Source organism: Oncorhynchus keta, chromosome 10 (genome assembly GCF_023373465.1).
Source record: "Oncorhynchus keta strain PuntledgeMale-10-30-2019 chromosome 10, Oket_V2, whole genome shotgun sequence".
Classification (NCBI taxonomy): Eukaryota; Metazoa; Chordata; class Actinopteri; order Salmoniformes; family Salmonidae; genus Oncorhynchus; species Oncorhynchus keta.
Window position 1 is genome coordinate 66,232,524 of NC_068430.1, and position 25,047 is coordinate 66,257,570.

General features: G+C 43.8%; 1 protein-coding gene across 1 annotated transcript; it reads right to left on the reverse strand.

Moving 5' to 3' along the window:
* Positions 1–752: 752 nt before the first annotated feature.
* Positions 753–22,297, reverse strand: LOC118389399 (zinc finger protein Aiolos-like). The gene is made up of 8 exons (XM_052527696.1): positions 22,036–22,297; positions 21,232–21,296; positions 20,935–21,093; positions 9,363–9,740; positions 8,734–8,901; positions 4,664–4,780; positions 3,610–3,729; positions 753–2,018 (listed from the first exon to the last, which is right to left on the reverse strand). Exons 1-8 carry the CDS (start codon positions 22,170–22,172, stop codon positions 1,360–1,362), a joined length of 1,803 nt encoding a protein of 600 aa, XP_052383656.1. The 5' UTR covers positions 22,173–22,297; the 3' UTR covers positions 753–1,359.
* Positions 22,298–25,047: the final 2,750 nt, after the last annotated feature.

Consider the following 25,047-nt stretch of genomic DNA (forward strand, 5'->3'; position numbering starts at 1 on the left):
ATTGACTGGGTGACGAACCACAGTAGTGACCTGCTTTAGCCACAAAAGCAGAATGAAATCCATCAGTGAATCGCACCAGCCTCTGGATTGGACAATGAATCTCAAAATCCCATAATGTGATTGGAACATTCCCCCCAAATCAAATCAAGTGTGTTTTTACATTTTGTTCCCTCCTGCCATATCTTTAGCCAACTTTTACATGCAAGCACAGTTCCCCATTAAAGTTACACTGTATGTACAGTGTGAAACATTGGTATTAATGAAAAATAATCAAGCAGCAATACATTATAATTCCTACTATCAATCCTACATGCTCTTTATTAATGACTGTCTACTTGTGCAATAAGCAGAGCCACAGAACATGTCTACAAAGCAGTCTCTCACAGCGCATGTTCATAGCACATCTCCTTAACTTCTGGGAGCGCGAGATAAATACTGTAAGTTGAAATCCAGGACAGAGAAACAGTTTGACTTTGAGTTGTGAAGAGGGGAGTGTATTGTGAAGTGCTGTCTTTCTTTGAAGCTGTGAACTTCTCAAACCACAGCCTAAAACGAGACACATGACCTTTGAGATCATAAGGATAGTTTTTTTTTTGCACATAGACTATTAAGAAGACGTATTTTTCTGTAATATATATATAATAATATAATATAATAATATAATAATAATATAATAATAATATAATATATTACTGTCACTTTCTGTAGTGACGCTTGCTACTTCTTTCACAAGGTACAGTCCACACATTAGCTTTAATTCTCTTTTTTTATTTTCAAACTTCTGCACAGTTAACAGGAAAACAAATGTACAGCAGAGTCTGTCAGTCAGCTTACAGTGAACGTAAAATGTACTCAGTACTATGTCCTACTACTACTGCTGTACATACAGAGGACATTTGGACATACTGTAGTTTATCACATCCTAAAAGCAGCAGGCACGGCAAAGGTAATGCCAAATATTGACTGCCTATTACCACTTCTATTGACACTTCTGTTGAATAGTAATCAAAAATAAAATAAACAATATATATATTTATGTTATTCCGTGGCTTAGTGAAGCAGAATAAAATGTAGTCCCACATAAAACATACATTTCCATCATTTTAGATGGAAAAATAAACTCTATAAAACATTTTAAATGCTACTTTACTGAAATGCTACATTTCTTTGTGTGTGGTAATACTGGTGCTAATAAAAAACAAGAAGGAAAGTCCCTGAGATACTTTTTGTGTGTATGTAATGTAAATACACAATTTGTGTGTGTAAGTGTAGAAATATGTATGCATTATTCCGTTTAGGAGTCTGACTACATGTATGGGTGTATGTGTGTGTGTGTTCACGTGCACATGTGTGTCTACACTACTTCAACTCCAGGCGGTGCTCGCCGCGTGCAATGTGTGAGGAGAACTCGTAGCGGTCCCGGCTGCGATGGCCACATACATTGCACTCCAGTGGGTCACGGAAGCCGTGGCAGCCCATGTGGATGGTGAACATGACGTAATCCAGAAACCACACCCTGCAGTGACCGCAGGGGTACACCGCACCCGCTCCTGTACCTACCCCAACCCCTACCTCCCCTTCTCTCCTTACCACCCTCAGAGCCTCTAGGGGTGGCATGGGGAGCGCGTGGGCCTGGGTATGGGTGTGTGAGAGGCTGTTGTGGGGACTGGGCCCCAGCAAGTGCCCGAGGTTGTAGATGAGAGGCTGGGAGAGCTGGGCCCGATCGGTGTGGAGTGAGTCCATGCTAGGGTGGCCCTGGCTGGGCCGGGGCAGGTAGGCAGGTAGCTGCTGCTCCAGCTTGTGACCATTGGTGAGGGCCAGGGGGCTCATGTCAGCGCGGCTCAGGGGGATGGGGTAGGCCCTGTGGGGGGAGGCAGAGTCAGGGTCATGGCCTGTGTAGAGGGGCTGGTGGATGTGGTGGTTCTCGGATCCTGGGGAGGTGAGGGGAGGGTCCATGGCGTCAGAGCGGTGGATCAGCTCCCTGTTGAAGCTCAGGTCCAGACACATGCCGTTGTCCCCTGGATCACCCACAAAGAGAGACACCTCAGCACTCACTCACTCAGCACTGTGCAGGTGGGGCAACTAACCCAGGTGGGGCAACTAACCCAGAGACAAAAATACATCAACTGTATATCTCTCTATATATATACATATGGCCATATATATACATATATCTCTATATAAATGTCTCTGCAGTAACCATTTCGCAGACAGAAAAGAGCCAGAGATGTGCAGTGGAGAGGGAGCCACAAGATAGCCAACTCCACTAACTATAAGGAGCTTCAGCAGCAAAAGAGCAAGCTCGGTCACACTTGAAGAAAAAAAGCACATTCTGTACAATTGAAATCTTGATAGCTCGTACAATAGAGAACTAGCAGGCAGACGCTGACCCTGTAGATAAACGAGCTTCTTACCACAGAACGAACACTAAGAGGGCGTGACAGGACAGAGAAGCTGTGTCCTAAACGTCACTATATGGTGCATTATGGAATAGGGTGCCATTTGGTGAACTATAGGGAATAGGGTGCCATTTAGGACTCAGCCACAGAGACGAGGAGGAGACGAAGAGGCCTCTCAGTCTCCACTGCTGCAGCTGCTGTTCCACCACAAGAGGAGACGGAGGCATCTGCTCACGTTTCGCGCTCTCGCCTGTTTTCAACCCTGTGGTCGAACACACCACCTCTCTTTTCCTCCTGTGGTCGTTATATTGCAAGATTTCAGTTCATTTGTCAGGGTGATGGGTGATAGGAGGATCTCTTTAGGCCAGACGCTTGCTGTTTCTTTGCAGCGACTCGAATTCTGAAACTAAACAGTTCATGATAAGCGGAGACGCTTGACAAGAAAGTGTGACCTGGGTATAGGAAATGGATACAACGCCTTAGGGTTTGGGAAGTCAACGTGATGACAAATCACTAATTTACTGAAACTGACGGGTTTCAAACACTCAGCAGTAGTAGTGTAGAAGTTTCAATGAAGCACTACAACTTGGATGTTTATACTTGCCAGTTTGTGTGTGAGAGAGTTCCAGTGTGCAAAAGGCACATCTCCCACGATTGCTTCATGTTATTGGCATTCTATTCCTATGCGTGGTTAACCATACCCACCTAACATATACATCAGGCAGGGAAATTAGGGCAGTGGTCTACCACCCTATGGCGCGGTGCAGCAGATGAGGCTGCAGTTCTGGCCAAAATTCCTGCTTGGCAAGCAAAGCAAGGGGGGACAGGAGAACTGCATAGATAGAGAGACAAATAGACAGATAGAGAGAGAGACAGCGAAAGAGACAGACAAACAGACATGTAGCTTAGACAGACAACGATATGATACACTTAAAACTTACATTTGTTTTAATTAAATGCAACTGACAGTAAACACTAATAAAATAATAGCAGCAGCAGCAGCAACAATTAATCAAATTGCTATTGAATTACCAAATTAACAATTTCTCAAAAGAGTAAGCAACCATCTAGTCACAAAGTCTAGTCACAAAGTAATCATCATTTTGTTTGAATGAACGCCCACACTCGCCCATGCCTAGTTAACCCTACCAAGGTGACAACCTGCGAGACAGTTGAACTGTAAGTGAGGAATGAGTCAGACTGGTCTTACCAGTGAACTTCTGTGGCATAGAGCTCTTGCGTTTGGCTACGTTGCTCGCCAACCTGTCCAGTAGCAGAGCGCGCTCCGTGCCCATGTGAGTAGTCCTGGACACGTGGGTGTCCTCACCGGCTGAGAGATACACAGAGAGAGAGAGATGTCTCTTAGCAGTACAGAGGTACAGTAAGGACAGAGTGTGTGCTTTCTGTCCCCTGTGCTGCAACTGTCCACTGCCTTGAGCATTTGAGGTTGTGAAATTCTCTTTTTCTTTTACAGCGCTAACAAACAAAATTACTTTAAAATGAAACTCACCCTCGGAGAAACCAATGAAAATTTGATCGCAGCCAAGATAACAAAGCCCGTGACCTCACTTCCTGGTGTTTTGCCTCATCGACTAGTGAGGCCTGCAGGAGGAAGACCGCAGGTCGAGGATGTGCTTCCTCACCACACGCTATCTATCTGCCGTACTTACGACATTCAACCGACCACAAAACAACAGAGTATTGTTTGTGTCGCAACCGTCTTGGCTGTCCACCATGGCAGTCAAACAGACTTCTGGGGGGTGTGCAGTCAGATCACGACACTGAGACATTTGTCCTACATCTCTTCTGACTGACTTCCTCTCTGGTGTCCTTACATCACAACGTCTCCCACAGCAACAGCCACAACCTATTTAGCTCTAATGGTGGGCTAACTTACGACCATGAACTCAATGGAATGAAGCTACACAACTCTGCAGACAGCAAATTTGTATGTATGTATGTGTGTGTGCACAAATGTGTGAGTAGATAACAGAATGTGCACATATCTGAGTGTAAGTGAGTGCCTGTGAATGTTGTATGTGTGTGTGTGTGTGTGTGTGTGTGTGTGTGTGTGTGTGTGTGTGTGTGTGTGTGTGTGTGTGTGTGTGTGTGTGTGTGTGTGCATGTGTGTGTGTGTGTGATTGCATGAGTAAAGTGTGTATGTGTGTATGTCTAAAGTGTGTTTGTGTAAGTGTGTACGTGTGTGGTATCTGAAGTGTGTGTGTGTAACAGAGGGTATGTAGGAGTGTCCCGGGGCCTCTCACCTCTCTCAGCGTTGCCTTTGTTCTGGATGTACACATGGCACCTCTCTCGGTGCTCTTCAAGGGAGCTGCGCTGCTTGTAACTGCGACCGCAGTGGTTGCACTTGTAGGGCTTCTCTACTGTGAGAAAAGAGTTTCAGTTAAAACTACAAACTCCCACTTCAAACCATCATACACTTTGCTTGCTGAGGCTGTTGTTAAATAATGGGGCAACTACGATCTCTGCAAGAACCTCCTATATTTTTTGTTGTTTTATCTCACCCCCTTTTTCTCCCTATTTTAAAAAAATATATTGTCTCATCGCCTCAACTCCCCAACGGGCTAGGGAGGCGAAGGTGGAGTCATGCGTCCTCCGAAACATGACCCGCCAAACCGCGCTCATTAACACCCGCCAGCTTAACCCGGAAGCCTGCCGCACCAATGTGTCAGAGGAAACACTGTTCAACTGGCAACCGGGGTCAGCCCGCAGGCACCCGGCCCGCCACAATAAGTCGCTAGAGCGCGATGAGCCAAGTAAAGCCCCACCGGCCAAACCCTCCCCTAACCCGGACAACACTGGGCCAATTGTGCTCCGTCCTCACACCCTAAATTCCCAATCTGGCCCTCAAACCATCACGGTCACCTATTAATCCCCAGTTTACGATTGGCTCATTCACCCCCCTCTATCACGCCTTGGTCATTGTATTTTGTGTTTTCGTTATATATTTGTTCAGGCCAGGGTGTGACATGGGTTTATTGTGTTGTCGTATTGGGGTTTTTGTAGGCATTGGGATTGTGGTTGATTAGGGGTGTGTCTAGTTTAGGCTTGGCTGCCTGAGGCGGTTCCCAATCAGAGTCAGGTGATTCTTGTTGTCTCTGATGGGGAACCGTATTTAGGTAGCCTGGGTTTCACTGTGTATTTCGTGGGTGATTGTTCCTGTCTCTGTGTAGTGTTCACCAGATAGGCTGTATTAGGTTTCACGTTCCGTTTGTTGTTTTTGTATTTATTTAGTTATTTCATGTATCGTCATTCTCTTCATTAAAGAACATGAGTAACAACCACGCTGCATTTCGGTTCGACTCTCTTTCGACGAACGAACGCCGTTACAGAATCACCCACCACACACGGACCGAGTGGCGTGGTTACAGGCAGCGACAGCAGGAGCAGCGAAGGGAGGACGTTATGGACAGCAGAAGCATGGAGTATACGACGTGGGATGAAATAGACAGGTGGACGGTCGACCCAGAGAGAGTGCCGGAGCCCGCCTGGGATTCGCTGGAGCAGTGCGAAGAGGGCTATAGGAGAATGGAGTTGGAGAGACAATCACGACGGCGCAGAAGAAAGTCCGTGAGTCAGCCCCTAAACTTTATTGGGGGGGGCTCAGAGGGAGAGTGGCTGAGTCAGGAGACAGACCTGAGCCAACTCTCCTTGTTAATCGTGAGGAGCCAAGGAGGAGACCAGAACCAGAGCCGGTGTTAGAGGTGAGTGAAGCAGAGACTGTGAAGGAGTTAATGGGGAAGGTGGGGTGGAGAGTAATGAGGGAGTTGCCAGCTTGGTGCTTTAGGTACAAGATTCGTCCGACGGAGCGTGTCGGGGATTTGATGGCACCTGGGTCAGCGCTCCATACTCGTCCTGAGGTGCGTGTTAGGCGGCTGGTGGATAAGAGCGTCTGCTAAATGACTTAAATGTAAATGTAAATGTAAAAATGTGCCAGCCTCACGCACTAGGCCTCCTGTATACCTACCTAGCCTTGCACGTCCTGTGCCAGTCCTGCTCTCAGGCTCTCCAGTACACCTTCACGGTCCAGTCCATCCTGTGCCACCTTCACATACCAGCCCTCCGGTAGCAGCTCCCCGCACCAGGCTTCCTGTGCGTGGCCTCGGCCCAGTACCACCAGTGCCAGCACCACGCATCAGGCCTACAGTGCGCCTCGCCTCTCCTGCGCTGCTGGAGTCTCCCGCCTGTTCAGCGCTTCTAGAGCCTTCCTCCTCTACAGCGCTGCCGGAGCCTCCTGCCTGTTTGGAGCAGCCTGAGCTGCCAGTCTGCATGAAGCAGCCAGAGCTGTCAGTCTGCAAGGAGCTGCCAGTCTGCAAGGAGCTGTCAGTCTGCAAGGAGCTGTCAGCCTGCATGGAGCAGCCAGAGCTGTCAGTCTGCAAGGAGCTGCCAGTCTGCAAGGAGCTGCCAGTCTGCAAGGTGCTGCCAGCCTGCATGGAGCAGCCAGAGCTGTCAGTCTGCATTGAGCAGCCTGCGCTGTCAGTCTGCACGAAGCAGCCAGAGCTCTCAGTCTGCATTAAACAGCCAGAGCTGCCAGTCTGCATAGAGCAGCCAGAGCTGCCAGTCTGCATGGAGCAGCCAGAGCTGTCAGTCTGCATGGAGCAGCCAGAGCTGCCAGTTTGCATGGAGCAGCCAGAGCTGCCAGTCTGCACAAAGCTGCCAGTCTGCATGGAGCAGCCAGAGCTGTCAGTCTGCATGGAGCAGCCTGAGCTGTCAATCTGCATGGAGCAGCCAGAGCTGCCAGTCTGCATGGAGCAGCCAGAGCTGCCAGTCTGCATAGAGCAGCCAGAGCTGTCAGTCTGCACAAAGCTGCCAGTCTGCATGGAGCAGCCAGAGCTGTCAGTCTACATGAAGCAGCCAGAGCTGTCAATCTGCATGGAGCAGCCAGAGCAGCTAGATCCGCCAGTCAGCCATGATCTTCCAGATCTGCCATTCAACCAGATTCTTCCAGATCTGCCAGTCAACAAGTCTCTTCCAGATCTGCCAGTCAACCAGTCTCTTCCAGATCTGCCAGTCAACCAGAATCTTCCAGATCCGCCAGCCAGCCAGGATCTACCGGAGCCTACTACCTGCCTGAGCTTCATCTCAGTACTGGGCTGCCCCTCAATCCCGGGCTGCCCCTCAGTCCCGAGCTGCCCCTCAGTCCCGAGCTGCCCCTCAGTCCCGAGCTGCCCCTCAGTCCCGAGCTTCCCCTCAGTCCCGAGTTTCCCCTCAGTCCCGAGCTGCCTCAGTCCCGAGCTGCCCCTCAGTCCCGAGCTACCCCTCAGTCCCGAGCTGCCCCTCAGTTCAGTGGGGTTCTGGGTGAGGACTATTAGGCCATGGTCGGCGGCGAGGGTAGATTATCCCAGGACGCGAAGGGGAGGAACTATGACATTAATGGAGTGGGGTCCACATCCCGAGCCGGAACAGACATGGACCATGGACAGACGCCCACCCGGACCCTCCCTATGTTTGTCAGGTGCGTCCGGAAGTCCGCACCTTAGGGGGGGGGGTTCTGTCACGCCTTGGTCATTGTATTTTGTGTTTTCGTTATATATTTGTTCAGGCCAGGGTGTGACATGGGTTTATTGTGTTGTCGTATTGGGTTTTTTGTAGGCGTGTGTCTAGTTTAGGCTGGCTGCCTGAGGCGGTTCTCAATCAGAGTCAGGTGATAATTGTTGTCTCTGATGGGGAACCGTATTTAGGTAGCCTGGGTTTCACTGTGTATTTCGTGGGTGATTGTTCCTGTCTCTGTGTAGTGTTCACCAGATAGGCTGTATTAGGTTTCACGTTCCGTTTGTTGTTTTTGTATTTATTTCGTTATTTCATGTATCGTCATTCTCTTCATTAAAGAACATGAGTAACAACCACGCTGCATTTCGGTTCGACTCTCTTTCGACGAACGAAAGCCGTTACACCCTCCTCTCCCCTGTAACTATTCCCCAGGTCGTTGCTGTAAATGAGGACGTGTTCTCAGTCAACCTACCTGGTAAAATAACGGTAAAATAAATAAATACATAAATATGGGACTCCCGGCTACGGCCGGTTGTGGCACAGCCCGGGAAATGAACCTGGGTCTGTGCCATTCGGGAGGCCTCAAGAACCTCTTTAAATGAGCGTCACTGGCAGCCCCAACGTGAAGTGGTATATCTAAATAACTGTGTGCAGACAGGTTATAAGTACCTACGTGTGTGTTTGTTTGCATGTGTACACATATATTTTGTGTACGTGTGTGAGTAAGTGCGAATAGGTGGAAAATACATGAGTTTGTGTTATTATAATATGCATGTGTGGTCATACATATGTAAACGCAGGTGGCACACAGATGGTGGATAGGTACTTGAGTGAGTGCGCAGGTGTCCGCTGAGGGCGTCTCGTCTGCGGCAGGCGTAGCTGCACATAGGGCACTTGAAGGGCTTCTCCCCGGAGTGCAGTTTGATGTGGCGAAGCAGGTTTCCCTTCTGGGTGAAGGAGGCACCACACTGGCTGCAGTGGAATGGACGTTCACCTAGGTGTAGGAAAAAACAGAGGGATCCTATGTCATGGAGAAACTCTGTCAACACTGCCAAGACTTACTGATACAGTAGTTATGTAGCATATAGTTGAGCTACTGTGGTATGTTTACTGGTATGTATTACTCAGTAGTACTGTGACTAAATAGAAGTAACACCTGGTTTGTTCCACATGTCTAATAAAGCAGACCATTGAGTGAAGTGTGATTACTGTAATATAGCAGATGTTGAAATGGCATTTTATCAGTACTAGGGCAAGAAATGTAGAGTACATGTAAAGTCAAATGTGTCCATTCAAAGTGTAACGCATGAGTCACTGTACATATTGAAACGCAAATATTTCAAATCAAACACCTTGATCTACTAAGTTTATCAAAGCCACAATGCCGCAGTGTTATATAACAAAAAACACCATTATTTAAGGTCAGGGTTGGTTTGGCTGTGTTACTCTGCTCACCGGTGTGGCTTCGCTTGTGCACGAGCAGCACATTGATGCTGACGCAGGACAGGCCACAGATGTCACAGTTGAGCTTGCCTGCTGCCTGGCTGCGGGGTACTGCTGCGTACAACGAAGAGTTGGTGAGGGCGTCCTGCGGGCCTGTACTCTGATACTTTACATAATCTGCCAGAGACAGGTCCTGTGGTTCGTTAAGGGCTTCTCCTTCTTCCTCCCCTTCCCCCTCTTCTTCTCCTTCGTCTTCCTCATCCCTTTCCTTCTCATCTTCTTCCTCTTCTTCATAAAGGTAATTGTCTCGTTCACCTTCTTCTTCACTCTTGGGGTACTGATCGTCATTGTCGTCATACTCTTCCCTCTCAGTTTTCACGGGAACCCCATCTAGGAAGGAGGTGAAAGAGAGGGTTAAATATATTTCCCTCTTTGGTTATTTGACTTCATGAGCACCTGGAGCTAATTGCATAAAACTACCGGTAGTTGTGACTGGTCTATGGTAGTAAAACAACGTAAAAAAATATATATTTTGGGGACTAGTGTTATTTCAGCTGACCGGTTTCATAAACAGACTGACTGACTTTAAAGGGGCAATCAGCAGTTGCTACATTCATTTTTGGACTTATAAATTAATTATATGTGCACATTGATTCTTGAAGAATATAACTTACAAATGCCTCATGAGCTTAGTTCAACTGTCGTAGCCCATCAAAACCCAAAATATAAGCTTGTTTAACTCCAATGTTTGTAAACAAAGAACATGTAACAAACACTGTATAGCCTCAAAACATGGTTAAATCATTTTGATATCATGGATGATCAATTCTTGCATCCATAGCTCTGCATACAAATTTGAGAGTGGTTACATTTCTCCAGCCCCATCCCTCTGATTTTTACAGAACCAGGGGTGGGGAGCTGGCTTTGTTATTGTTTCTACTGCTGATTACTACTTTAAACCTCAAAAGTTATTATTTTGTCCACTGCCAGTGTGCGAAGAGTAAAATGCCGGTCTATGTTGTAAAACCTATCTAATGATTCCACATGCAATTTTCTGCAAATATGGACATAAAAAAAGCTAGGAACCTTCTCCAAATGGTTTGTCTTTGGGAATGTTCTTAAATTGTTGAGAGAATGTTAAGAAACAACTTTTTGGCTTCCCGGGTGGCACAGTGTTTAAGGGCGCTGTACTGCAGCGCCAGTTGTGCCACCAGAGACTCTGGGTTTGCGCCCAGGCTCTGTTGTAACCGGTCCGTGGGGCGACGCACAATTGGCCTAGCGTCGTCTGGGTTAGGGAGGGTTTGGCCGGTAGGGAAATCCTTGTCTCATCGCGCACCAGCGACTCCTGTGGCGGGCAGGGCGCAGTGCACGCCAACAAAGGTTGCCAGGTGCACAGCGTTTCCTCCAACACATTGGTGCGGCTGGCTTCCGGGTTGGATGCGCGCTGTGTTAAGAAGCAGTGCGGCTTGGTTGGGTTGTGTATCGGAGGACGCATGACTTTCAACCTTTGTCTCTCCCAAGCCCTTACGGGAGTTGTAGCGATGAGACAAGATAGTAGCTACTAACAATTGGATACCACGAAATTGGGGAGGAAAAGGGGTAAAATGTTGTTGTTTTTTTAAAGAAAGAAAAAAGAAACAACTTTCTTCAGGAATTTCATTACTTCAATATAACGTTTCCTACATGGTTCCATTTAACCCTCCTGCTGTGTTCCGGTCGAATTGGACCGATTTATACGTTTTCTCTCTGAAAATTGTAGTTCATTTAATCTAATTGTCATAAAGTTCCATGACTTTGTCTACACAGGGCATCTGAACACAATTTTTTTTTTATATAACATTTTGGCTGTTTTATTTAACTTTTGTACACCTGTGGTGTTCTTGGACAAAAATGACCAGTCATTACAAATGAATGGGTGAGACTACAATTAAAAACACACACACACACACACACACACACACACACACACACACACACACACACACACACACACACACACACACACACACACACACACACACACACACACACACACACACACACACACACACACACACACACACACACCACTCCCCTTCTTGGCTTCCATGGCAATACCCATGGGAACCTTTCCCCAATATAATCTTCCCCCACGGGAACAACACTTGTTGGCATTCTCACAAACAATCGAAACATTGTTTCAATAATATATAGAACTTTTCTCACAACTCTGGTATATAAAGCTTTTTTGAGGCCTTGCTCACAATTCATTCTGTGGCAGCACGATGACCAAACGATATACTGAATGTGAGGCTCTGGATCATATCTTTGATCATGACACTGGTGAGGAGAGAGGCCAGGAAACTGACAATGAAGATGCATTAGAGGAGGAAGTGTCAGAAGTTGAAGACCAAGAGACAACCAGTGGTGAGAAAGAGGGCCCTGCTGAGGTTGTTGTTACATTCCAGTCAAAGAATCTTCCTCCCCACCTGAGGAGACGTCGGCTGTCGGCTGAACATGTTATCAGAATGACTCCAGGGCCAACGAGATACGCCACATTTTATGTTGATGACATAAAATCCTGTCACTATTTCAAAATGTGAAATGGTTTCAAATCAAATGTCCTTGTTAAACTTTGACACAAAGTAGTCTGTGATAAATAGCACAATATGTTTAATCTGAGTATTTGCTATTGTCAAAATAATCCATACATTATGCTTTTTTTAAACTAAAAAACTCAAGTCAAGTAGGTCTACAGGCCATAAATAGCCTAAATAGCAAATAGAAGTTTATAGAAGTTCAAAACTTATAATGTTCCCAAGAACTTAAGTTGATAAAAAGATCTAACACAACATTAGGTGATAATATATGTATTATTGTGAATTTATAATCAGCTATAATGGGGTGGTCATTTTGGACCGGGAACACAGAATTAATTAACATAAAACGTACACAACAGGAAGGTTAAAGTAATGTTCTCAAATTGTTCCAAGAATATTAAGAAACAATGTTCTTCTGTGGGAATTTCTGTACTTCAGCAATTATGTTTCCTACAGGTTTCCTCATGGTTCTATTTAAAAACATGTTCTCAAATTGTTCCCAAGAACCAAAATGTTGTAACGTTCATAGTCAAATTAAAGAAAAACCCCTGAATGAGTTGGTGTGTCCAAACTTTTGACAGGTACTGTAAGTATTCACACCCCTGAGTTTGTCACTTCTGCCGAAGTTCAGGTGGCGTTCGGCGGTCGTCGTCACTGGCTTTCTAGCTGCCACCGATCTACGTTTCTTTTTCCATTTGTTTTGTCTTGATTGTACACACCTGGTACTCATTACGTTAGAATTATTTCCCTATTTAACCCTCTGGTTCCCATGATGTTTTGTGCGTGATTGTTCCTTGTCTAGTGTTTTCAGTCCTCTGTGTTATGGTGTGTTTTCCCTGCGTGGAATTTATGGTTGATTACTTTCCGAGTAAAGCACGTTATTTTACTCAGTTCTGTGTCCTGCGCCTGACTCTGTACTCACCTCTGCATACTGATACATGACAGAGTCAATAGTTTGTAGAAGCACCTTTGGCAGTGATTACAGCTGTGAGTCTCTAAGATCATTATTAGACGTACCTTCATTGGCAGCGCTTGCTGCTACGACAGTCAAAACAATTGCACATTGCCAAAGGAGTGACATGACTGAATGATCTAGGAGTGCCTACAAACTAGAAATATTTATGGACCAATTGATCCTAATCATCTTAATTCGGAACACCCGTGAGAGGTCAAGGAGCGATAATTATAGACCTAAAAACCTACCAACATCATCACTTTTGGTATTTCCTGGTCTGAAAACATCCTTGAATTTTTATGGGTTTTAAAAGTAAAAATGGTAATAGTCACATCTTTTCCCCATAAAGTAGTCTGTAAAGCGTCTCACAAAACACGATGGACGGACAGAATAGTGATTTACACAGGAAATAAAGTTGAATCAAAAAGATTGAACAATCTGGTTTGCTCAATTTGACAGTACCACACTAAGTGTGGATTTGGTCTTTTTTACATCAATTTAAAGCGTATTTTATGCGACAGTCAAAATGCTGATCAAGGATAAGGTAAGACCAGCCATTGAATTGGTGGCCAAGCCCGCTAGTTTACATATTTACATATTTACACATTTACTGAATGGTCATCTCATCACTGATCTAGCTATCTGCCGTAGCTAAATATATGAATAGATCTGAAAAGCGCTATATAGTGGGCATCGCAGCAGGCCATTGGCATACCCGTATAGAATGCAGAGTTCGCTAACGTTAACTATACTGAACCAAAATGTAAACGCCGCAAGTAACAATGAAATATTTTTCTGAGTTACATTTCATATAAGGAAATCAGTCAATTGAATTAAATTCATTAGGCCCCAATCTATGGATTTCACAGGACTGGGCAGGGGCGCAGCCATGGGTGGGACTGGGAGAGCAGGGGTGCAGCAATGGATGGGACTGGGAGGGCAAGTGCGCAGCCACAGGGGAGCCAGGCCAAGCCAATCAGAATGAGTTCTTCCCCACAAAAGGGCTTTATTACAGACAGAAGCCAGATGTGGACGTCCTGGGCTGGAGTGGTTACACGTGGTCTGCGGTTGTGAGGCCGGTTGGACGTACTGCCAAATTCTCAAAAACGACATTGGAGGCGGCTTATGTCGAGAAATTAACAGTCAATTTTCTGGCAAAAGCTTTGGTGGACTTTCCTACAGTCAACATGGCAATTGCATTTTGTATGCTATTGTATGTGTGAACGATGGCTTGCTCCTCGAATGATCCCAATCCCTCCTATTGTGCATCTGTTGTAGAAAGAGGCGACGATTCTCAGAACATATGTGCTCTACAAATGTTTTATTTCCTTTTGGATGCAGATGCAAGATGCAGAGAGTGAGTTCTGCTTAATTAAAACTACCTGGTCTCCAAAGTCCACGTCTATAGTCTCAATCAACCACACACAACACAGAGTTACAGCGGTGCAGTATAGCACCGGTTACATCGGTGCCTTCTAGACCCGGATTCATCGTTGATCGACGTCAGCTCAATCACCGCGTCATACTGTTACACAAATGCTTGTTTAGCTATGGTTCAAAAGCATATTTTGAAAATCTGAGATGACAGTGTTGTTAACAAAAGGCTAAGCTTGAGAGCTAATATATTTATTTCATTTCATTTGCAATTTTCATGAATAGTTAACGTTGGGTTATGCTAATGAGCTTGCGGAGAGAATTACACTCCTGGGTACAGGTTTTTTTCGTAGCCAAACGTGATGAACAAAACGGAGCGATTTGTCCTACACAAATAATCTTTTTGTAAAAACGGAACATTTGCTATCTAACTGAGAGTATCCTCATTGAAAACATCTGAAGTTCTTCAAAGGTAAATTATTTTATTTGAATGCTTTTCTTGTATTTGTGAAAATGTTGCATGCTGAATGCCAGGTTTAATGCTATGCTAGGCTATCAATACTGTTACACAAATGCTTGTTTAGCTATGGTTCAAAATCATATTTTGAAAATCTGAGATGACAGTGTTGTTAACCAACATAAAAGTGTGTTCATCAACAGACATTTTAACGTAACATTAGTGGTTTAGTGGCACGGCATCTTATAATGGTGATGAACCCAAATTCACTGCTGGGAGGGGGAGGTTTTTCTCATACTCTGATCAAACCCCTGTAAAGTGTGTAGGTGCAGGAGATTCCCCCATGTTTTGCTCCACAAAAAAATTGGATGAAAGCCCTTCATCTGGTGTTAATCCAAATGCCCCTGTAGATGGTCTAGCTGAGCTGGTCACTCAGCTAGCCCAGGAAATAGGGAGCTCCATTAGGGAAGAACTACAGAGTGGCAGGTCCAGTACTTATGAGCCAGCAGTAAGTACAGAAAAGATAAGTGATCATCATTCAGAGTCGGTAGGATATGTAGATCTCAGTAAAATTAAGTTCATCATGCAATCAGACATAAAGGAACCTCCTACATATAGAGGAGATGTTACAGACAAATGCTCCATTTATGAATGGGAGGAGTTGATGAGAATATACAGTGCCTTGCGAAAGTATTCGGCTCCCTTGAACTTTGCGACCTTTTGCCACATTTCAGGCTTCAAACATAAAGATATAAAACTGTATTTTTTGTGAAGAATCAACAACAAGTGGGACACAATCATGAAGTGGAACGACATTTATTGGATATTTCAAACTTTTTTAACAAATCAAAAACGGAAAAATCGGGCGTGCAAAATTATTCAGCCCCCTTAAGTTAATACTTTGGACGACCATTCAGGATTAGCACAGTTGAAGATACCATCGCTAGACATGACCAGGTCTTGACACAACTGCAAAAGGACAATGCCTACCTCAAAAACAAGGTAGATCAGATGGAGAACCAGCGTAGACGTAGTAATATCCGTGTGGTGGGATTAAAAGAGGACAGCGAGGGCCATGACCCGGTCCGTTTCTTCACTCAATGGATCCCGGAGGTCCTAGGCATAATCAACTTCACCAAGCCGCTGGAAATCGAACGCGCCCACAGAACATCAGTGCCGAAACCCCGGCCAGATGAGCCCCCACGAGCCATCCTGATCAGGTTCCTCCGTTTCCAAGACAGAGAGAAGATACTGCAACTCGCAAGAGCCAAAGGGGACATCACCATCGATGGAAAGAGGGTCAGCCTTTTCCCAGATATGAGCGCGGATCTTGCCAGACGCCGCAAGCAGTTCAGACCTGCCGCCAAAGCACTGAAGGAGAAGAACATCACCGGCTACCTCATCCACCCTGCGCGGATGAAAGTTCAGTACAAAGGCCAAAGCCATCTCTTCAACACACCGGGAGAAGTGCACACCTTTCTCAAAGAACTGAGCAACGTCTGAGCCAGGACGGTCTCTGGGGGATAAAATGCAGTTTGTTTGTTTTCTCTTATCCGGATTGAACTGCTGGTATCTCCCGGTCACTACTAGTCCATATCTACTGGGTGAAGCAAGAAGTGGGTTTAGGCCCACTGCTTTCCCCCTCATTTAAAGAGCAAGATGAGAAGCGAGCAGCAACGTATCTCTACAAGTGTATTCATGTTTGATTGTTGGGATTGTTGTTTTAGTCAGACAATCGGGGTGGGTGGGATTTTTATTATTTTTTTCTTCCTTTTTTCTATGTTTATTGTTTCCTTCCTAAAGATTTCTATTCAGTTACATATTTGAAACCCAACCTATGCTTAATCCACTAAAATATGTCACATTCAACGTAAAAGGTCTTAACAGCCCGATTAAAAGGAAAATAGTCTATACATACCTTAAGAAATTAAAGGCTGACATTGTGTTTTGATAATTTGACTATTTTCTACATTGTTTGATTCTGTTTTCAGAACGTGAAGAAAACGTTCCATAAAAAACACAAGAACACTTTCGTAACGTTCAGAGATTTACATTTACATTTACATTTCGTCCTCAGCATCCACAAAACTCTCTCTATCCTCTATCTTGTTAATGGTGTTCAGGAGTGTTGGCCGTGCCCACTAATTGGCCACACCTGATCTTAATGAGTGCTTGCATGACATGCTAGCTCCATCCTGGTGGTGCAGTGGACTAGTTCCATGGATAGAGAACAGAAGATTACAGGTTCAAATCTCACTCATGGTGTGTCACAATCAAAAATAAACGTATTTGCATAATTATTGCTTAAGGAAATTGATTTTCATGTGTCCTATCTGTGCTTGGATTTCAAAAAAGTTAACCCACAATAAGCTAGCAGTGTTATTGAAACATTTTGTGAAATGTTTAAGGAAGTTATTAAAACACCAACAAAGAACCTATCATTTCCATTCTCAGAGCTTTAATAAAAGATTAAAAGATCCCATGAAAACTTTCAAGTTACCAGAGTAAAACATTCTCATAAACTCAGTGCAACTTAAAAATAAAACATTCTCATAACGTTAAAAAAACGTTCAGTTTTACCAGTCAGGAAACATATGGCTTCGTTCCCCGAATCAATGTGAAACCAAACATATACAGTAACAGTCAAAAGTTTGGACACACCTACTCATTCAGTTATTTAAAAAAATGTGTTTTACTTTTACTATTTTCTACATTGTAGAATAATAGTGAAGACATCAAAACTATGAAATAACACATGAAATCATGTAGTAACCAAAAAAGTGTTCAACAAATCTAAATATATTTTACATTCTTCAAATTAGCCATGACAACTTTGCACACTCTTGGCATTCTCTCAACCAGCTTCACCTGCAATGCTTATAAAACAGTCTTGAAGGAATTCCCACATATACTGAGCACTTGTTGGCTGCTTTTCCTTCTCTCATGCAGTCCAACTCCTCCCAAACAACCTCAATTGGGTTGAGTCCGGGTGATTGTGGAGGCCAGGTTATCTGATTCAGTACTCCATCATTCTCCTTTTTGGTCAAATAGCCCTTACACAGTTTGGAGATGTGTTTTGGGTCATTGTCCTGTTGAAAAACAAATGATAGTCCCACTAAGCGCCAACAAGATAGGTTGGCATATCACTGCAGAATTTTGAGGTAGCCATGCTGGTTAAGTGTGCCTTGAATTATAAATAAATCACCAACAGTGTCACCATCACACCACCTTCCCCATGCTTCACGGTGGGAATCACACATCATCCGTTCACCTACTCCGCATCTCACAAAGACAAGGCGGTTGGAACCAAAAATCTCAAATTTGTACTCATCAGACCAAAGGACAGATTTCCACCGGTCTAATATCTATTGATCGTGTTTCTTGGTCCAAACATGTCTCTTCTTCTTATTGGTGTCCTTTAGTAGTTTTTTCTTGGCAGCAATTCGGCCATTAAGGCCCGAATCACGCAGTCTCCTCTGAACAGTTGATGTTGAGATGTGTCTTTTACTTGAATTTTTTGGGGGGGCTGCTGTTAACTCTAAAGAACGTATCCTCTGCCGCATAGGTAACTCTGGGTGTTCCTTTCCTGTGACGGTCCTCATGAGAGCCAGTTTCATCATAGCACTTGATGGTTATTGTGACTGCACTTGAAGAAACTTTCAAAGTTTGTGAAATGTTCCGCATTGACTGACCTTCATGTATTAAAGTAATGATGGACTGTTTGCTTATTTGAGCTGTTCTTGCCATAATATGGACTTGGTCTTTACCACCCATACCTTGTCAAAGCCCAACTGATTTGCTCAAACACATTAAGCCGGAAAGAGATTCCACAAATTAACTTTGAACAAGGCACACCTGTTAATTGAAATGCATTCCAGGTGAATACATCATGAAGCTGGTTGAGAGAATGCCAAGAGTGTGCAAAGAGCGTTGGACTAGTAACCGGAAGGTTGCGAGTTCAAACCCCCGAGCTGACACGGTACAAATCTGTCGTTCTGCCCCTGAACAGGCAGTTAACCCACTGTTCCCAGGCCGTCATTGAAAATAAGAATATGTTCTTAACTGACTTGCCTGGTTAAATAAAGGTTAAAAAAAAATTAAAAAGGCAAAGGGTGGCTACTTTGAATATTTTTTTAAACACTTTTTTGGCTACTACATGATTCCATATGTGTTAGCTCATAGTTTTGATGTCTTCACTATTATCCTACAATGTAAAAAATAGTAAAAATTAAGAAAAACCCTTGAATGAGTAGGTGTGTCCTAACTTTTTACTGGTACTGTACATTCCCACAACTTCCAAGGCACCAAATGTGCTAGCTTGGTTAGCAGAGCTCCATGGGGCCAATCATCAGACAGAAACTTATACAAGGCTTTGTGATAAATGCCACATCTCCACTTCTACATTTGTAGAATATTTTAATATATTGATACTAGCACATCTCCTAGTGTGGTTAGGCTAATTTAGGACAAGGCAGAGTGTCAGAGAAATATTTAGGAGATGTTTTCTGAGATAACAGCAAGGCATTTCCTTTCAATGCTCAGAAACCAGAACCAGGGCAGAACAAAGCAGCATAGAGAAACCTCTCAGTCAACGTTGAAGAAAAGAAAACAACAACCACGCTTCATCTTCTTCTGAACATATAGATTGAGAGCATAGCCCTCCCCAAAAGTGTAGCATTGCCTTTCAAGTTAGAAGTTTTTACCCCAAACCACGCAAGTGTGCACCCACCCCAAGTCCTAAAAGTGCATAACTCAAGCCCAGCAAATGTACAACAATATAGGGCTGGGCAATATATTGTCAACACCCACATACCGGTATGGATTTTTACAATAACATATTTAAAGATATTTTTTATACAGTGCTAAATAACTTAAAAGTTCATATTTCATATTCATAACATATTGGACTACTTCACTGTCAGTTTTGTCCTAGTTTGATCGCGAATAAAAGAGATCAGAATTTGTTGTCATTCTAGGGTCATGCACTACATATTTGGAACTTGTATTACTCAGAAACATAAAATACTGTCAAATGCCGCCAATCATCAAAAATGAGAAAAATATAGTGAAATTATATTTTGGCTGTATTGCCCAGCCCCACACCAATAAGCCCAGCAAGAGTAAGCCTACACCCCAAGCATTGCAAGTTTAAGACCCAAACCCTACAAGTGTGTACCCCAAACCCTGCAAGTGTGCACCTCATACCATACAAGTACATCTCAAGACCTGCAGAGTATAGGCTATCCCCCAAGTCCTACAGTCTATATATCCTACAACTGCAACTGTGTATACCTCAAGTCCTGGGCTCTGGCCTGCAATGCCTGCCCCTGCTGAGAGTCAAGTTATATTCCATCCAGATACCACACTGTGGTCTCAGAGGTGGCTGATGTGCTGAAAAGCTGTGCTTCGTTGTCATGCAAAGCGCTCAGAGGTGCGATGGAAACTTCGCACAGTGAGAGAGGCCCCATATAGAGTCCAGGACCTGAGAGCAGTGAACCTCGGGGCACGCTTCAGTAGAAATTCAGAGCTACATGGTTATACCCGGACCGTGTAGCTGTGGCAAAAGACTAAAATAAGGAAGAACAAGGCCTCCAGTAGTAGCTCCAGTAGACACCAAATCGGTAACACTTTATTTAAGGGGCCATAATAAACCATTTATAAGGCATTTAAAAACAGTTTACTCACCATTTCATTTATCATTGCTCCCACATCTGTAAATGTTAGCAAGTGAGTTATTCACACATGTATATATATATTTCCTTACACATCCTGTGTTGTGTACCTATTATTTTACCAGGTACTGCAGGAATGTCCACCAATTGCATGCCTGTCTTTTTGTGGAGATATTACACTGGTCACTCAAAACATTTATAAAGTACACATAAAGTATTAATTGCGCTCACTTTAGATTAGGGAATGCAAAACAAAAACGATGTATACTTATGATTACCAATGATTAATAAATGGTTTATAAATGTGGAAGTAATGATTAATAATGCCTAATTACCAGCAACTCCTCTAACTTGTAAAATGGAGTCAATGTCTGGTTAACACTTTGGTGGTCTTGGGCGTCTGACCCCCTTTGTTCGCAGCCTCTGTTAAGCCCAATGACTTGTTGCATATCATACCATAGGTCGGTTGAGTATTGAACGCACGTGGGTAAACTAGTCAATACAGCATGGTTTTGGGACAATGTTCTCATCAACAAGTATTTCGTACCTGTCATTCCCTCGTTTCCTGTGGGTTCTGAGCACTCCATTCCACTCTCTGAGGTCTTCTCTGGGGCCTCCTCTTCCTCTCCCTGCCTCTCCACTGTCTCTTCTCCTCCCTCCGCCTCCTCTGTCTGTGACCTCTCATCTGTCACAGCGGTGCTAACGTCTGTGAAGAGACCATCACCATCTTAGTCTTTAATACGGAGCCTAACACACATCTCAAACCGTATACGTTATTTGGGCCACCATTACACTGCGCACAACATTGTTTTTGGAATATAAGTCTTATAGTGAAGGTTCTTACCCATCGTTTCACATTGTGATGACTTGAGCTCTTGTTTTACCTCTGTGTTCATCTTCAATGATTCTCTGTGGAAATAAAACACAAAGGAAGCAGTTTGTCAATCAACCCATTATTGCAAAAGTTAACATTTACCTCAGAAAGTTCTAAATCAGTTATTATATGCAAAATAATAATAATTTAATTTGGCATATCCCCGTGGAATTAGTGACGTTTCATGCAAGAAGCCATTAAGTAGGGCATACTTAATGCAATATGTATATTAATTCAAACATTTTTATGAAAATAGCCGTGAAAACTACAAAACAAAATGTGTGGTAAATTGTTCGTGCATGGTCCATTGCTCAACCCTAGCAGTTCATTCAAATAAAGAAGCAAAAATATGAGCTCACTGAACATGCATTTCCTGCCAAATTGACGCAAATAGAAAACTGTGAAAGAGACGTCCAACTTCTTCGGCAATGTAGCCATACTATTCTCCAGAATATGTTTTATTTTCAACAGAAAAAACACCTTGCCATTGAATGAGTTAATATATTTGACAAAGTTAAGCCCTATTTCTTACAGCACACCTACATCTGTTTTTGAGGATACATTAAAGCTAATAGTTGATGCTTAAAATAATATAAAACTCTCATTATCATAAGACTTTTAGAATTATAGCTAACAGCATCTATCTATGTGAACTATTCTGTTTTTTATACAGTAGTCTTATCTTCCTATTCCCATTTCCAGTTCCTATTAAAAATATGTTTCATTCAAGGAAGACAACAGCAGTTTTTCTCATGTATTTTTAAAATGTCCTACCTGTAACGTATGTGTCTTCCTCCTGATACTGAAGCGCTCACGTCCAGTTTTAAATTCACCTGTCTCTCCCGCCGTACAGATTCCCTTCTCCGCCACTGGATCGGCTCGCGGTATGGATATGCCAAGGTTGACGTCATACGCTAAACTTTGGAGACCGTCTTAAAGGAACAGGCGGCTGATTTTTGACAAAACGAAGCGATGGAAATACTTTGTAATTGCATAGGAAGACTAGACTGAAGACATTTTAAGAATGGAGGTGAAGTGAACCTGTTGAAGTGGTGAATATGCGTTATACATGTATGCATGGATTTATCATTATGATATGAATGATTACGATGGATCAAAACAGGATATTACAATATATGTTCAATGACGGGCTCCATATAATATACAAGTAATCCACCTTGTGGCCAAAGACTGTTACTACCTCCTCTTTCCATTCAAAGTGTTTTTGTGCACGTATCCCTGCCAATTATTTAATAATTTGCCAGTAAGTCTATCCAGTGATTGTATGAATAGACCATGACCAAGCATGGTAATGCTGTCAGAAGAAAATGTTGTTTGGGTAAAGGATATTGATGCATTTATGTGAAGTGTTGTTGTCTACTGGTTCAAACAGCCTTTTGTTCTGTCTACCACAGGTAACCTTTTGTTCTGTCTACCACAGGTAACCTTTTGTTCTGTCTACCACAGGTAACCTTTTGTTCTGTCTACCACAGGTAACCTTTTGTTCTGTCTACCACAGGTGACCTTTTGTTCTGTCTACCACAGGTGACCTTTTGTTCTGTCTACCACAGGTAACCTTTTGTTCTGTCTACCACAGGTAACCTTTTGTTCTGTCTACCACAGGTAACCTTTTGTTCTGTCTACCACAGGTAACCTTTTGTTCTGTCTACCACAGGTGACCTTTTGTTCTGTCTACCACAGGTAACCTTTTGTTCTGTCTACCACAGGTAACCTTTTGTTCTGTCTACCACAGGTAACCTTTTGTTCTGTCTACCACAGGTAACCTTTTGTTCTGTCTACCACAGGTAACCTTTTGTTCTGTCTACCACAGGTGACCTTTTGTTCTGTCTACCACAGGTAACCTTTTGTTCTGTCTACCACAGGTAACCTTTTGTTCTGTCTACCACAGGTAACCTTTTGTTCTGTCTACCACAGGTAACCTTTTGTTCTGTCTACCACAGGAAGCTTTTTGGTTATAGCGGGATCATCGCTTTCTATAGCCTATACTGTGTGTGTGAATATGGGCTCATTAGAGCTGTGGCATTGGACATTTCGGACTAATACAGAGCAGCAAAAAGTGCTTTACTGCAGCTTGGGACAAGCAATCAAGTGTGTGTGTATTGTATGACACTGACTAACAGAATCACAATTGTATCTGGAAATTTGCTGTGAGGGCTAAAGCAGACCGTACATCACCGACTCACCCCCTTTCCTGGCCTCATTGCTAACTATCCACAAACTGACCCAGGCAGCACCTAATGCTTCCTACAGCCTTAGCTCCTCTCAGCCATTTAGCAGGATCCTTTCTACTGCTCGTACACTGCCCTCACTACTGAGCCAAGCCCAGACCTCACTTCAAGGTAACACACACACACACACACACACACACACACACACACACACACACACACACACACACACACACACACACACACACACACACACACACACACACACACACACACACACACACACACACACACACACACACACCTCACTACAGTTGGCCTTATTATTTCATGAGAGATGGGAGACCAATAAACACCTCCACTGATGACACCTGTGGATTTCTCTACCACTGTTACAGTACAGGCTTATTCACTTAATCGAGTTATGTCTTGAACAAGATATTTGACATGCCAAAAGCAAACAGTTGAAGAAATGTTTTATTGTACTATTTACAGTACGTGTTCCAATATTGTAATAGATTGTTATTCATTACTTAATGGCCCCTATACCAATAGACTTGGATAGAAATGACAAAAGGTATTACCAAAAAGCAATAATGGTTCATGTGGGGATTTGTACTGAATATAAATTAGGCCCACTACATCAGCAAAGAGGACTACTGATGTAGTCCAAAATGAAAAATACTTACATTCACTGTGCCAGACTAGACTTTGATATCTTTCAGAACGCTGAGACATTTGTTGCATACCCCTGTCGTTTTCTGCTCTTTTATCAAGAGAGGAAGGAAGGAATCACATCGCTAACAACACGTACCACCCACCTGAGTGGTACAACACTGCCTAGTGAGGTTTGGCCCATGGCCCATGGCCCAGCCTATGGCAGCAGGCCACCAGTCTGAAGAATGAAAAAAAGAGGGAAGGAAAAGACACAAAGGCATTACAATACATGCTGGGTTACCATGGTAAAACACAAGCAGAGGAACATAAAAGAGAATTGGCGTCATCGCAGCTCTGTAAGCTTTGGAACCAAATAGTTGAGAATGAGAAAGCGCCTGGACACACACATATACACAAAATACACAGACACTAACACACACGTAGGCAGCCTACTAATTTACATTCTCTAATTTGCAAACACACACCCACAATTAAAAACCTCCCAGCTAGCGATGTAGTTCAAAGTTCCCTCTGTTGGAAAGGGGAGGCTTTTTAAAGACCTGCGGGGGCAGGGCTCCCGCGTGGACGGCACTGTCAATTTGCCTTTTATAGCTGCCCCGCACAGCTAGTTGGAGAGAGAGAGAGAGATAGACTTGAGTTTATTTCACTTTTGTTTATTATCTATTTCACTTGCTTTGGCAATGTAAACACATGTTTCCCATGCCAATAAAGCCCCTTGAATTGAATTGAATGGAGAGAGAGAGAGAGAGAGAGAGAGAGAGAGAGAGAGAGAGAGAGAGAGAGAGAGAGAGAGAGAGTAAAGGGCAGATGCAGAGGGAGGAAAGAGGGATGCTGGTGCCTAATGGACTCGTCTTCTCACACAACACACACACTGGCCACGCTAACCACGGCCATGTGCTGGAAAGGGACATGAGGTTGC